The 16,800-nt window shown below is 36.6% G+C and overlaps 2 protein-coding genes across 2 annotated transcripts in view; both read right to left on the reverse strand.

The window, feature by feature from the left end:
- The window catches only part of LOC128679832 (probable metabolite transport protein CsbC), a 76,725-nt gene that overhangs the window by 28,281 nt on the left and 31,644 nt on the right, over positions 1-16,800 (reverse strand). Inside the window, exon 15 of the mRNA XM_064436704.1 lies at positions 7,035-7,075. The gene's annotated coding sequence lies outside the window, so the exon portion shown is untranslated. The remainder of the gene's footprint in view (positions 1-7,034; positions 7,076-16,800) is intronic.
- Positions 8,898-15,341, reverse strand: LOC128679591 (uncharacterized). Its single transcript, XM_053761935.2, has one exon. It carries the CDS (start codon positions 14,352-14,354, stop codon positions 9,135-9,137), a length of 5,220 nt encoding a protein of 1,739 aa, XP_053617910.1. The 5' UTR covers positions 14,355-15,341; the 3' UTR covers positions 8,898-9,134.

The raw sequence follows: 16,800 nt of genomic DNA on the forward strand, positions 1-16,800 counted from the left end.
TAGTTGTCACGATATAAATATTTTTTTCCATAAAACTTACATCTTACTAGTATTGTAACAACGAAAATGATTATGCATTGAAATGTTTTCCGTAGGCATATTGAAAGCAATTTCAACAAATAACAAATCCAAACTTCCAAGCTAACATCATAAATTTTAAAGTGGGTTTGTTTATCCTTCTTTCATGTCAAACAACGCTTCGTATTGGATTGAGAATTTTTTGGTGTGATTTGGAGGCCTAGTAAATGAAATAGGCTATTTTTCTGAAGTAAAAAATTGTTAATCAAACACGATACCGCATACCTAGAGAGAGTCAAGAATAGCAAGATTCTAAAACCACTTTTATTTTATACTAGCACTTCGGGATGACCACAGCCTTGGTTTACCTTTATATAAGTTTTTCATATATGTTTTTTAACACTAGATAAAAAAATACGATGAACTGAACAGAATATAATTGAGAATGGAGTTGAGCAGTTCCCCGGCGCGCTTGCTTTACTATAGTGTATAATTACATAGCACTCCCTCCAAGCAGCCCTGCGTGTCAGAATTTCAAACAATCCAGCTACAATCTATTGCATGACTTGCTTCAGCCCAGTTTTAAGTGTATTTTAGGCTCGGTTAGATCAATAAAGAATCAGTTTACGCTGTCGGCCATTTTCATAAATTACGTGGCTATTCGAAGCACGCAAGCAATTGTGTCTGTTATTATAATTTGATTGACAATAAATTAGTTAGGTACATAATTCCGAATAGTACTTAAAAATTATTATTTAATACTTATTAAACCGAACTGAATGTCTCGAAGAAAATATGGTTTAAAAATTCTGATTATTATAAGAATTTTAAACCATATTTTTTGTCTTAACTGTTTAGCATGTTTAGGATCTGATGCGTAAAATACTGATGTGTAAACCTAAAGCAATGTGAAATTAAAAAGTTGCATTTTATGTATACAGCAAAACGATTTTTTTACCAAATAAAGTATACACGTAATCGTAACAGTAGCTTATGTTTTGCAGGAAACGCAAAAGATTTATTAACTGGAGGCTCCTGTCGAGGTGCGCATAGATAAATAATAAATAAATAGAGTTCATGTTTTTGAAAAACTAGATTTTGCTCGCTTATCTTACTTTTTGATAATAATTGATTTATTGCCGAGCCAACTATACCTAACTTCGAGATTGTATACACTTCTGCAGAAGATTTAAAACAAGTAGGAGATAGCGGAGCGATGTTATTTAAAAAAAATGCAACCAGTGGAAGAAACGTACCTGACATTTGTACAGCACCAAGAAACTAAACTTTGATTATTACAGGTAAGTGGCAGCCCTAGCCAAGGGCCGAAGAATCTGGCCGTGAAAGTCATTGCCCCCCGGAGACGGGCCCCAGGATTATCTGCCCAGCCCGGGACGACACTAAAGAGGCTTAATATCTTACTGACGATGTTTTTGTCACGTTATATCGACATGTTGTTTATGTCACATGCCTAATGCCGGCTGCACGATCTTGAAGGATATATATTGCTGGTTTTACATTGCGGTAAATAAAAGTACTCACACAAACTACCCAATATTCCTTTATTCGCGTCGACATCAGTTTGAGTTCGATAGTGTGTAGCCGACATAAAGGTTACAACAACAACAAACATATATTTTTTTTTTCCACAACATCAATCTTAGAAATACAAATTTTACAAAAGTACAAGCTTAATAGACAAAAATGAGTGTGGAAAACTGGTGCCCGTGCTAGGTGTCAGAAGAACCTGTATTACGGGTCACCAGGTCTCTCTCGTTAGTATAAGGACTATGCTAACAAACAAAAACTTATTAGAATTTTTTTCTAGGTACTTATCATAAAATTGTGTTACATGTGGAGCGTGTAGGTAAAATAAGGTTAGGACTACAAAACGTACATTAATATATTGTTTTTCAAATTGTTTAACTAAATTCTATGTATTTTAAATAAATAAATAAATGAACCCATGGTGCACCTCATGAGTCCAGCTAGATACACCAAGGGCAAGTTTTCTGGCTCGCTGGCTGCATGGATGATCATATAGAGCAGTGGTGGTCGCTTCTTCTTATCGAGGGACAATAAATCCTAGGTCCTCCTCAATATTTCTGTTAATCTTAGAAAAAAACTATAACTTGGTATAAGTACTAGGTAGCACGCATGTGTGGCACGCACCTCAACAGTAACCGTTCAGTTTGTTTCCAGTGTCCCGACTCGATATATTGTTGTATTGTTCGTCTGTTTGTCCCAACTTGCCAATTGCTTTTGTTTAGTTTAGTTTGATTGTTTCTGAATTCTGAAGCGGTGCTTAATTGGAATCGATTCGGTTTAGTATTTACTCAGTGTATTAATACTGAATTAAAGTTTTGTTTGTACATAATAAAATACGCTAAAGACAAAAATTTGCCATAAGTAGATATAAGTACATACATAGTTTAAACCGCCACCCCTACTAAGAAATAAACGTATTTCTAATATAGATTCAGGCGAAAGTTTGGATATATTTAAAGAAAATCTGATACACATTACTATTATAACCCTGAATAGTACGGTGTTCCTACAGGAGCGGTGCTGATGTTAATAGCAGCCGCATTAGATAAGCGGTTGAATCTGGCCGGCCATTAGTTCCAGCACAGCCAAAGGATTTAAATTAATTTTATCTTTATCATAATCTGCGATATCGAATGAGGGAGCAGACAACATCGCACACAGATGTCAAGTTTTCCAATTATCTTTATCTAGATTGGTCTATTCGAACACCCGTACGAAATGAGTTTGTCTAAATTCAGACATGAAAAAGTCATTTAATCAGTAAAGTTTTATTACAATGTTTAGAGTTCCGAAACAAAACAAAATAACTACCTATTTAAAAGAAATAAGTACTTAAGTGTTGTAATATTTATGTTGTTATTTCTCTTCACTCTTTAACTGCTGTCCTTATAAAGTTGACTGGTAGGTAATGCTTTTAGTCTTATGTCTACTTTTTATTCCAATTGGGTAAGAGATGTATAGGCAAAAAAAAACATGAGACTTTAAAAATCACTTAAGAAACAAAACACTAAAGAAAGTGAACCTAATTTCTCAGAACCAAAACTAGACGTTACTCAATAACCTCGTGACGCCTGAACCAGCTTCCAGTCTGAGATTGCGCGACCTGTCACGCCTCGTCAGATATCGATATCTTTATTAAATCAGCTGCCAGATTCCAATTAATCAGCACAGTGAAGCCAATCACCTTTCAGCTGAATCGCTGGAGTTCCAAACTGTCTTATTTTAACTTCAGATTTGTCTTGCGAAACTTTATTAGGGTATTGTACAATATGTTGTTTATTACGCATATAAAGTATAAATACATAAATAAATATCAGGACAAATCACACAGATTGAGCTAGCCCCAAAGTAAGTTCGAGACTTGTGTTATTTGATACTAACTCCGCGATACTATATTTTTATAACAAATACATATATACCCGGACCAATCAGAAAAATATCATTTTCTATCATGACGCGACCGGGGATCGAACCCGGGACCTCTCGGTTCAGGGGCACTCACTTTACCACTGCGCCACCGAGGTCGTCAATGTGTGAGGGTGATCCAGATCAAGATCTGATCCCACTTCCGGGGCAGTCCTTCTTCAACTCCTCTTTGTTCATAGATTTACAAAGATATCACGAAATATCATAAAATTTGACGTACCAATTATGGCAGCCAATAGTTTAAACTTGTAGAATCGAATCAAGCCCTCAAACAATGAGCAACTCGATCGAAACCACTCGCAACTGAAGGGCAAATCAACTAAACAGTTCGCAACTATCAGGGCACTGTTAATTTGTCGAGATAGAAATAGATCCTGGAGCGGAGATACGTTCTAGACTTGGGACTTTATTAATTGTTTATATTTATTTCTTTTCTAACATATATACAATTTAATCAACACTTACCTAAAACATAAAAATAAACAAAAGTACATAATATACTTTTATAACGGGGAACGAACAGCCTTGACAAACCATTACATGGTTATAGGTATATCTACTGCGGTATACTTCATTAATTTCCAGAAGAAATACTATCGCATTTGTAACATCAGCAGCAATAATACAGGATGCCTTTTTAAACACCAGCCTCATTTTCAGAATATTCTCAACACATATAATTTTATATTATATGTGTTGAGAATATTCTGGAAATTAGGACTTAAAAAATATTGTAAATGAAGAACATTCAAGTTTGCAGACCGCATAGCAGATCAATTTGTAAAAAAACAAAACAAAAATTCTAATAAATTTCGACGCACAAAACCAGCTAAAAAATTGGATGGTTTATTTATACAAGCCACACTTTTTTTATTTAGGTTTCCTTATCGCTTGCACCCGCCCGAGCGAAGCCGGCGAGTGTGGTAATTAGGTTCGCTCACAGCTGCTAATGTCTGCCAGCTGTGCCCGCTTGTTTATTGAATGGATCCGATGACCATTTCTATATTATCTTTGGCAACTGTATGTAATAAACACCTAAAATACTTTGTGAAATCAATTGTCAATTAATTTACGTGAGGTTAATATATAAGTCTGTAGTGTAGTATAATCTCCCGTGTGAATGGATTGAAACGTGTTCGTGGCGGCGTGCGTGTTGTTCCAGTTTCAGTTTTATCTACTCAATATTTTTGCTCGAGTTTTGCACCAACAGAATTTCTTGAAAATAACTGTATGATTGACCAATTGATGAACTTATTTGGCCATAGTCGGCCACATTGATGTAAATATTTATGGATAAATAATATAAAAGAAACAACTAATTAAAAGTATACATGTAAGTAAAATTTATGAGTTTAATGTCTTAAGTTGTCTTTTGTGTCGTGTAGTCCGTGGCATTGTAGCAGCCAAACGGTTGAACCGATTTTGATCTCGTTTTTATATAATAAATATCTTTCAGACAACTTTCTGTGACAGACGGATAGATATCAACATCGGTGTACTAAAAAGCCTTTGTGTTTTCCATTGTTCCCGGGAATTTCCCTCCATTCCCGCTAGAGGGCTGGAAGCTAATTGGGCGGATCCGTTCAATCAGGAAATAACTGCGGAAACCGGCCGCCGACAGAGACATGTCTCAGCTAGATAGCTCTTCATAAAAATACTAACGTCTCAAGATTCATGCATATACACAATTTTGAGCGATTTATGTCTACATTTTATGCAATATTCATTGATTATATTACTGAATTGCAACATTTAGCATTTTTACATTCAATTTGATACGTCTAGTGGGCACGATAGAGAAATGTCTACATCAAGTTTGAATTGAAACATATAGCTATATGAAGCACGGCAGGGGGCCTCTGTAAGTAGGTACTGACTTAATACATAGACACCGGCGCACAGCACGCGCTATCTAGCGTTATGTAACTCAGTGTTCGCAGAACACGAGCAAGGAGAGAATGGCGGTCTGCGAATGGCAGATGTGAAAGGAATTTTTACGGTGACTTTATGATTGCACTCGCTTTTTTTTTCATTCCTATTGTCGATCTGTATTTGTAGTGCAAATATTTTTATTCGCAGTAATATGTGAATGCAAACATTATATAAAAATAAATAAATAAAAAGGTTAAACGAACTCGACATTATTAATATAGCTTTTACGCTGCTTTTCTATTTTACACTGCCTTTTTAACAAATACATTTGTACATACTTTTATGAGTGAAAACTATACATATAAGTACCATACCTAATAAACGGACTTGAAAAATAAAGTAGGGTTGCTTTATAAAATAGGCAACATTTTCTTCCGAAAATATGTTTCGCAATCAAGTGAAGCGAACAGACTACTAAACCTACTACTGCAGGTTTTAGTGTTAAACCAGGATATGATCTCATTAGAAGCAAGCCGATATCGGCAGAACGTGAGAGGGTTCCTCGAGCAGGCCGGGGCGGCGCGCGGGGACTTGCCGGGGCAAGGATCGAACATGTGACTGATACACTTCAGTCACATGGCTCAGTATAAAATGGATCTCAACAACTCTCAACTTCGCACCTAGAGACTTCCTTATCCTGGATACTTACTTTTTCTTAAGCGTATAAGTTCAGCAGGATTCTGCCAGCATTTTGCTGCGATGATATTTTGCGCCTATGTGACGCGTTTTCGAGAAGGTAGTTTATTTATGAGAGCGAGAGGGAGCTATTTCTCCTATGCCAACTATCGGAACTAATTCACAGAAATTCAAAAGAAAAGAGGTCCCTTTAAGGGATAAGTCCGACATTGTATATTTACATTTTGATTTAATTACATATGTACGTACAATAATATTACTTACTGGTATTTCTTTGGACAATAAAGATCTTACAAACAAATTCAAATCATTATTCAGAAATTAGACCTCCACAACACTTTTCCACGTCAAATTTTATGATAAATTAATAAAAAGGCTACGAAGAAAAAGGAATGAATAAACGAATAAGAATATTTTCAAAGTAAGAAAACTTAAAAATACACAAAGCATTGATGACAGTGCGAACATCACGCGACTATATAGGACGTATTACCCGGCACAATGCGAATGCACCTCGAGCCGGGTAATCATCCAGCCTTTGATGGCCTCCTTTATGCGGCCGCGTGAAGTTGAAAGGTTCGGAGTGCACCATTCAAGGAGGTGTGGATGGAATCTGAAATGGAGCCGGTTTTGCTAGAACGTTATTAACCTTTTCAGACTGTGACTAGCTACGCTCCAAGATTCCGGAGGGAATTTCAGGAAACTAGATAATAACTATTCAGCAAAATGACCACTCTGAAGGATCAGTATGACGCCACAGATAAATGCTGTATCGGCGGCATCTTATTTGTCGTCACTAATTCGACTCGCCGGGTCGACACGATAAGGTGAAGCAAAATGATCGTTAGAAGATAATTATTATTAAGTGAGAAGAGGACATTTTTCATTTTATTTGCATAACCTATTTTGGATACCTACCAAATGTGAATTACATTTTATTACATTTTAGTTAATTATATAATACTAACACTTACACATACACTGCGAATTTTTCGTCAACCGCACTCCACATCGCCTGTAACAATGGAAATGTGTAAGTATTAAAAATATTTCATGTTTTCTCATTTTTTTCGATTGCAGTCTCATGTGACCTGTGCGTCATGTAACGCTAGTGCGTCAAAAACTTATCAATATAAAATAATTCAGTTCAGTAGTCCTCAGACATAAAAAGAAACCTTTTATTATCCCGGCTGCACCCTTGATTCCTCGCTGAAGCCAGCCTTCATTATAAAAAGCTTGTTGTTTGTCAGTCGGTCCGATAAATTCGCAGGAATCTCTTCTGTACGCACTTCAAACTTGCCTCGACGATCGAGTCCTAGTCGACATCAAATGTAAATTGATATCGCTCTCAACGATCACTGTTTTAAGTCCCTTTTCTGATTCATTCTTTAATGTTAATATTTTTATCTACATATTTTCAATGTATTTGTACTACTTTTAAGTCACTTGAAATTTACACCCAAATTATATTAATATGATTAGGAAGTAAAAAAGGGTTAGCAATGGAAAGGAAATCCTATACTTGAGCATAACGATAGCTTGGGATGGCTTATTGGTTCAGCAAAATTTATAAGTTGTTGTTTTAGTGAACTTCAGAACCCTACTCGGCACGCACGACACGGCATCTGACCGGTCGTAGTTTTAATAGTTTTAAAATTGAGTTTTATTCATTTTTTAACCACTCCTACTACCATAAAAATTTCATCTCTACATACCCAAGTAAATAAAACATACAAGTATTCGCTCGTAAATAAAACATTTTTCTCACCTTCCGTGCAATAGAAACGGAACTACATTTTCTACGAATCCCACGTCATTCACATGCAACACCAGCATCACCATATAAACGAGACATAATCTAAGGACGTGTCGTCCGAACCTTTTCGAAGTCGAGCGTCCTCGCCCGCCTCTTGAGAATGTTGTATCGTGAGGTTCGTCCTTTCCGAGTCATTACACTGAGGATATCAAGCCTAACAGTAAAATTGGATGGGGAAAGGTGTTTTTGTAACTGCACTTAATAATGATAAAAGAAACCTGGAGTTGTTCAGACTTTCAAATGAACAGATCTACTGTTTACCGGACTTTGGATTCACATCCTATCATCCACCGCCTATGTACAGATCTTTGGTTTCTCTTATTACTCTCCATCTGTCCCTAAACGTATTTACAAGTTTATAGTATTATTAAGTGCTCAAAGTAATTATCATCTGCAGCCCTCGGTGAGCCTCTGCTGGATAGGCCTACGTTAATCTACAGCAACTATTTCTGTCATAAAGTAATCACACTGTATATGAATTCTGCGATGGCGGCCATAAAAGTGTTAGGACACCCAAGGTCGTAAACGCCGAGGACTCAGATATAACGTCATAACGGTGTTTACGCAATAATATTACTTCATGTTTATTGAATACAGGGAATTACGAGCTATAAAGCATATCGAATAAACAGAAATACAGGTACAAATGACCCATTTGATAGAATCATCATTTTCAGTTCTAAATTCTGTTCATAACAGCTACATAAGTTCACTAGATAAGTTATTTATGTTAATCTGTAAACAATACCAACTTCTGACCTGAGGAGGTCCATAGGAGAATTTACTCCTATGGACCTCCTCAGGTCCATGTCATAATTAAAAGCACCAATTATCAAAAGCTACAAAGTAACATTTGGAAACGGAATTGCTGAATAGAAATTCTGAAATAAATTAGTTTACAGTTTCACATCATCTGATACTTACAAAAATAACGCACAACATCACAAGGGAGGGATGTGCCCTCAAATTTAATAACGTGCGCAGAAATACGTCACGTGAGAGATGCAACTGTCTTCGCCGACACACCGGAGCCAATGATAACTCAATAATTACTTTTAAATTATTTGTATTCATGAGTTTTTAACATACAGTGAAAAAAGTACGTAAGTAGGCGCGCCAAATTTTTAGAAGACAAAGTAAAAAAATGACTTGACTTTGACAGCCCTGACATTTGAGAAAATTAAAAAGTTAGCCGGTGACACTAAAGTAATACAGCCAAAGGCCTAAACATCTTCCCGCCCGTTGAAAGTTGAATCTTTCAACCAAGTTGGTCATCTGCTTCAGGTGCCGTTAGCGGGCACAATCGGACTAATGCTCGTCGTACGCATCCTCTGCTGGTGTTGACGTCCGCTACTCGGGAGATTCCATCTTTTCCATAAAATAGTTTTGTTACTCTGCCGAGTCTCCAATTCATTGGTGGTACGTTCTCCTCTTGAATCAGTACCATATCTCCAACTTTTAGCTGGTCGACGCTAGTCTTCCATTTGATTCGTTGCTGCAATTCGACTATATATTCTTGTTGCCATCTGTTCCAAAAGTGTTGGCGCAGCTTTTCTAGGCGTTCGTATCTTCTTAGGGTATTTTCTTTGCAGCTTAGCAGATTAGGAGATGGCAGCGAAACCAACGGCCTTCCAATGAGAAAGTGCCCAGGAGATAATGGAAGAAAGTCATTAGGAGAAGACGATAGAGGGTATAAAGGACGGCTATTAAGTATGGCTTCAACTTGTGCAAACAATGTTGTTATTTCTTCAAATGTTATGTGACTATTTCCGAGTATACGTTTGACATGATATTTTGCGGACTTTATCCCTGCTTCAAAAATACCACCGAAGTGAGGAGCGTAGGCGGGGCTAAATATGAATTTAATATTTTCTTGACTTGCAAAGTCAAGAATAGGTTCGGAAATTTGTCTTAAAAATTGACCAATTTCTTTAGCCGCAGCAACAAAATTCCGACCGTTATCGGAAAATACTTCCAAAGGCTTTCCTCTACGAGCGATAAACCTTCGAAATGTCATCAGAAATGCGTCTTTCGATAAGTCACTGACAGCTTCCAGGTGCACACATTTGTATCGTAAGCACACGAATAGACATAAGTAGCATTTTATTAATTGACTACCGCGACCTCGGCGGTTCAAAATTAAAAATGGTCCAGCATAATCCACGCCTACAGATAAAAAGGGATGATCGGGAGTGATCCTCTGAACAGGAAGGTTCCCCATTTTAGGAGCTAAAGTTTTGCCTGCAATACGTTTACAACGGACACAGTTATTGACAACACGCCTAGCAAGGCGCCTGCCATTTATAGGCCACATTGTTTCCCTAACCACTGCCAACAATAGTTGGGGACCCGCATGCATGTTGTGAATATGTTTTTGCTCAAAGAATAATTTAGTTAAGTGATGAGAGGCGTGAAGTAAAACAGGATGCCTTTTCTCGTAAGAATAATCAGACTCATTCAACCTACCACCAACTCTGATTATATTATTATCTGGGTCAAGAAACGGCGATAGAGATAAAATTCTACATTTAGCTGGTACTGGTTTACATTTTACTAATGCATCATATTCAATTTGAAAAGATTCACGCTGTGCATAGGCACACAATGTGTAAAATGAACTATTTAGTTCTTCTAAAGATAAAGTACCTATAAGTTTGTTTTGAGAAGGTTTAATATTATTAACGAATCGCTTTACGAACGCAAATGTCCTAATTAATTTATTTAATTTAGAAAAGTTTTCAAATTTTATTATTGGTTCAGAAATATTTGTTATATTCGATTTTATCTCCGGAAGGTCATCAATTTTATTACTATTCAGTTCGGGCCAATCTAGTTCTGGCTTAGACAAAAAGTCTGGGCCGTGCCACCAAAGATTCATAGATACCAGCTGATTCCCATTGACACCGCGAGAGATTAAGTCAGCCGGGTTTTGACTAGTCGGGACGTAGCGCCAGGATGAAGGAACTGTAAGTTCAGTTATTTCTATAATTCGGTTGGCCACGAAAGTTTTTAATTTGTTGGGATCTTTGCGTATCCAAGCCAACACAATGCTAGAGTCACACCAGTGTACAATCCTTTCCGGAGAATATTTGAGCGCACCTGTCACCGAATTGCACAATCGAGCGGCCAAAAGAGCGGCACACAACTCGAGACGTGGTATTGTCGTAGGCTTAACAGGAGCTACTCGTGATTTAGCGCACAGCAACCTCACAGTAACTGCACCACTAGAATTTATTGATCGCATATAAACACATGCACCATATGCATGTTGTGAAGCATCGCTGAATGAATGCATTTCAATTTCAACAGCCTCATCAATCAGACTTAGCCTTGGTATGTGTAGGTTAAGCAAACAAGGTACATTGCTCTGAAAGTTGTTCCAAGACATTTCGATGTCTTTTGGTACGGGATGATCCCAATCTAATTTGTGTACCCACAGCTGCTGTAGGATTATTTTAGGTATAATAATGAATGGACTGAGGATACCTAAGGGATCGAAAATTTTGAAAGATTGAGATAAAATTAATCTTTTTGTAATAACTGTATTTTGAGGAATATCTTTAGTTGGAAAATGCAGAGTATCGTTAGCTGGATTCCAGCCCAAACCTAGGGTACTAGAAGACTCGCTAAACACCAAGCTTTCCTGTGTGTTTACTAAATTGGAATCATTAAATAGATTAGGTAAGTTACTTTTATATTTTCTTAAGTTGAAACATCCAGAACTAAGTACTGTAGATATTTTATTTTGAATATAACGCAACTGAATTTCGTCATTACAGCCAGTTATCAAGTCATCTACATAAAAATCTGACTTTATTATGTTTTTAATTAAGTCATCCTCACAATCTTCACCCAACTGATATATACACCTAGTGCTTAAATAGCTTGCACTTGCGGTGCCATAAGTGAGAGTGTTTAGTTTTAGCATTTTGATGGGCTCAGACTCCCTCTCTCTCCACAGTATTAATTGTAGGTTACGATCAGATTCAGTAACTTCTACCTGACGATACATCTTTTCAATGTCTCCTGTCAGTAGATATTTGTATTGCCTAGCTCTAACCAATATGGAAAAAAGAGAGTCCTGTATATTAGGACCTGATAGTAATATGTCGTTAAGAGAATATCCGGAGGAAGAAGGAGCCGAACCATCAAAAACTACTCTCAACTTGGTTGATTCACTAGTTTCTTTGAGAACAGCATGATGGCATAAGAAGTAGCATGTATCTGGCTTGACTTTAGATTCAGAGAGATGTCCTAACATCTCGTACTCATTTATAAATTTAGAATACTCAGCCTTAAGAACTGGATTTCGTTTAAATCTTTTCTCTAAATTAATAAAACGCCTTTTAGCAACTGCATAAGTGTCACCTAAGCAATCGGGTGTATCTATTAAAGGCAGTTTCACACGAAATCTACCATTTTCTAATCGTGTAGTATTAAGTAAAAAATGTTTTTCGCAATATTTATCCTTATCGCTTAATTTTGGCTTCTGGGGAATCTCTTCAAGACTCCAAAACATAAGAAGCATATTATGAATATCATCGTCTGCATTTTGTACAACAGATGCGTGATTACATTGTATGGAATAATTATTGTTAATTTTAGTATACATGGGACCAGAAATCAACCAGCCAAATTTTGAATCATGCAATTTAGGAAGATTGGGGCCTAGGTTTCTTTGTTCTGCCCCTATTATATCCCAAAATAAGTCAGCTCCAATCAGAACATCAACCTTGGAAGGCTGATAGAAGGTAGGATCGGCCAGAATTATTGAGGAAGGTAATTTTAATGATTTTATATCAATACGAGTTTTGGGTATCTCACTGGTTAATTCATTTAGTACAAGGCATGACAATTTAACGCTGAAAGGCGTATTTAAAGCATTAATTTGAATAATGCATGATTCAGTTACGGTATTACAATTGCTATTACCAATACCTATAACCCTTAAATTGTCTAGGTGGGATGAATTTAGCGTTAACTTGTTTTTAAGAGAAGAAGAAATAAATGAAGATTGACTCCCGGAATCCAGGAGTGCACGAACCTTTGTTGTTGCCTTTGTTACTGGATTACAGATTTCTATGAGAGCTGTAGACAAAAGTACCTGCTGCTCATTATCTGTGGAGCAGTTAACAGTGATATTGGATTCTATACTATTTGGCGCTTTATTGGCAGTCATTGTTGGATCGTGAAGGAGTGTATTGTGACGTTTCTTACATTCACGGCACGGTCCCATCCTGCATTCATTAAGTGGATGACCTTGACGTAGGCAATTAGAGCATAATTTGAATTTTTTAACATCATTAAACTTTTCTTGAACACTCTTGGCCTTAAATACTGCACAATCATAAATTTTATGGTTATCTCCACAGACAATGCACACAAATACGCTTGTCCGTTCCGAATTAGTAGTAGCAAATGATTTAGTGTGAGGTGTAAACTTAGCATTTTTATTTTGTGTATTTTGTGCGTGAGAATTACGTGTTGAAGTAGGTGTTTTTTTATCTGAAACGTTATAACTGTAATTATTTCTATTTATAGCCTCTAACACGTCAGCACGATTTATTAAGAATTGTTTAAAATTATGTAAATTGGGCATATCTTCGAGCGTATTACGGTACTCTTCCCATTTAGTCAGAGTTTGGCTATCTAATTTGGATGAAAACATGAAAATGAGCAACATATCCCACTTATCGGTAGGTTGGCCTAAACTGGACAACGCGCGTAAATTTTTTGTCATATGGTCAACTAGAAAACGCAGTGACTTCTCAGATTCACGCGCAAGTGGCTGCACATTTAACAATGAATTTAAATGATGATTAGTTAATAAACGCTTATTATTGTAGCGGTCGCAAAGAAGTTTCCACGCTTCCAAATAATTTGCTGATGATATTTCTAAGTTGGATATTATTCTAGCTGCCTCACCTTCTAAGTAAGAAACTAGATAGTGGAACTTATGAATATCTGGAATGCGACTGTTCTTATGGATAAGAGATTCAAAGGTATCATGAAATTCCAGCCAATGAAAGTATGTACCGTTAAACTTGGAAATTTGAATTTGAGGCAATTTAAAACCAACTTGACAAGTTTCAGCATATTCAGTATTATAATGAGCACTCGCTTCATGAAAAGATGAATCAAGTTGTTGAGAATTTTTATTGTAATCGTCAACAATTTTTTTTGAAGCTGCAATATTGACAACAAATTCGTGCTCAATATTCTCCCGTTCATCAATTTCGCTTTGTAAATTATCTGAATTTAAGACCTCAATTTGAGATTGCAAGTCATCAAAGCGCAATGACAATGCTTCAAACCTACTTAGTTTGACAGATAATTCTGCCAGTTCGAGGCTTGTTAAGTCTCTGTTCTGACTTACATTGGATACAAAGTTCTTAAATTTTGTTATTTGGCCTTTAACTGAACTGCGTTTTATGTTTAATTCCTTTAATTGCTTAGCTAATTTAGTAGGACTAGACATTTTGAATATAAATATTAAATAAACTTTGACTATCTAAAATTCAATGTAAATCAGAATGAGAATGTTTTATAAGTAAACAAAATGAATAGCTCACACTCTTCGCTCCGCTGATACTATATCCGTACAAATGCTCCTCACCCAATCGGGGCACTGTCAGGGGCACCACACGGGAGCTGCTGGAATAGTCAGCGGAATAGTCCGAATAATGAAGCAACAAAGTTTAATTTTTAATGTGGGCCACCAAACTAGGTATTATTATTGCCTTTAGTTATTATATAGAAAGAGGACAAGAACATAATTACCTAGTTAATTTAGTTAAGTTTTAAAGAAATTGAATGAATTATTGTTTATTGTGGGAATTTACTTTTGAAGAAAGCAAGTTTTATTTGAAATATTTGTGTTTTGTCACTAATTAGTATTTACAAAACACTTATAACAACAATTGTATAAACAAGTATTGGCCATACTCCATAACATAGACTTTGAAGTCAGGAAATATTTTAATTGTTGGATTTAGGGAGGTAAAGTACAGTTCTATTGAGAGGAATATGGGACGAATCTGGAACACTTAGCTCATGGAATCCGATGCTGGTTTGAAGCTTTAGCTGCTCCAATGACCGCTTGGAATTGTTTTTGGATGCTTCTGGTCTGTTACTTAAAGGTCTTCTTGCGAAATTTTGTGACTTCGATGTCCAAACTCGACAACGCCGTACGGACAATTTCGATGATTGAATTTTGCTATTTCGTTGGTTCCCCTCATGGGCCACCAAATTATGTCTTCGCCGACACACCGGAGCCAATGATAACTCAATAATTACTTTTAAATTATTTGTATTCATGAGTTTTTAACATACAGTGAAAAAAGTACGTAAGTAGGCGCGCCAAATTTTTAGAAGACAAAGTAAAAAAATGACTTGACTTTGACAGCCCTGACATTTGAGAAAATTAAAAAGTTAGCCGGTGACACTAAAGTAATACAGCCAAAGGCCTAAACACCCTCAAATTTAATAACGTGCGCAGAAATACGTCACGTGAGATGCAACTGCGCGCCGGTTAAAGTCAACGTCAAATTTGACGGTGCAACTCACGCTAAATGTATGTCACATGATGTCATACATATTTAGTGTGGGGACAAGGCCATGTCTGCATTGGTGTCAGAACTCAGGCAGTGGAGCGCGACGGGTCAGGGGGCCGCGGTCGACACACTGGAGTCTGAACTTTTGTAAAGGCGTCATTTATATTTCCTATAGTTCAGCTGTACCATTATTGGTCTCCATCAGGTGTTCCAGTTTTTAAAATCATTTATACCCTATATGTTGCCCAGGCTTAATAGCTATATAACAAAAAAGTTTTATTCGAATCAGTCCAGTAGTTCCGGAGATTAGCGTGTAACAAACAGACAGATATTTTTTCATATTACTATGACTCCATCGCCTTTATTTTTATGTAAATATTCAATTTGCAGATTTTTTTTGTCTACTGTTATATTATTAATTATGTATTGATTAGGAAATTAGTAGGTACTGAAAAACAAAACAAAAGAGTGACCTAACGAGAAAACAAAAGAGTAATACCTTTAGAATAAAATTTGTCAAAAGTTGTCAGGTTGTTGCGCGTCAACTTTGAAGTTAACTTCAACGTGCGCAGAAAAATGCGCCATTTTGTCTAAATGGTAGATAAAGTCAACGTCAAATTTGATGGTGCCACCATGGATTAAGTAAGTACTTCGTACACGGAGAACCTACTAATTCCATGGGATTAGTAGGTTCTCCGTCTATACATATTTATTATCACTTCTATTCGCACTTCTATCTATCTATTGACTTCAGGGTGAGAGTCAATAGATAGATAGACGTGCGAATAGAAGTGATAATAAATAATTAAATAAATAAAATCTGAATTGATGTCAAGCAGTCAGACCAATTTGTATTGCTTGTAGAAACTCGCAGGCCAACTTTGGAAAAACATGAAAACATGTTTATACAGCGGCGTGCGGAACTGCTTGGCGTGACGGGCCAACTTGTTTACAGGCGAATTGTCCACTCGGGTATGGACAGACTGATACTTTCGTTGGCCATTTCATTCGAAAATTGTTTGCGTATATTTATATCTATTATACGCAAAATGAGCTCACACTAAGATTACATGAGAAAAAGCAAGAAGCCTTGGCTGCTGCTTGGCTTGGCTTGCGAAGGCCCTACCTAACTATATCATAATATAGGTAGGTAATTTAAACAATTACGATACAATCCATCAATCATCAATCAACAAACTAACTCTTCCGTTACTGGGTGACTGCCTGACAGACAACGTACAACCGAAACTACTAGTCGTAGGAAGCTGAAATTTCTGGGAAGTATATATGAGCACTAAGAGAGGATTTTTGAAAATTCTACCCCGAAGGGGCTGAAAGGGGTGAAAAACTTTTCATATGAATGTTCTACAC

Source organism: Plodia interpunctella, chromosome 22 (genome assembly GCF_027563975.2).
Source record: "Plodia interpunctella isolate USDA-ARS_2022_Savannah chromosome 22, ilPloInte3.2, whole genome shotgun sequence".
Taxonomy (NCBI): Eukaryota; Metazoa; Arthropoda; class Insecta; order Lepidoptera; family Pyralidae; genus Plodia; species Plodia interpunctella.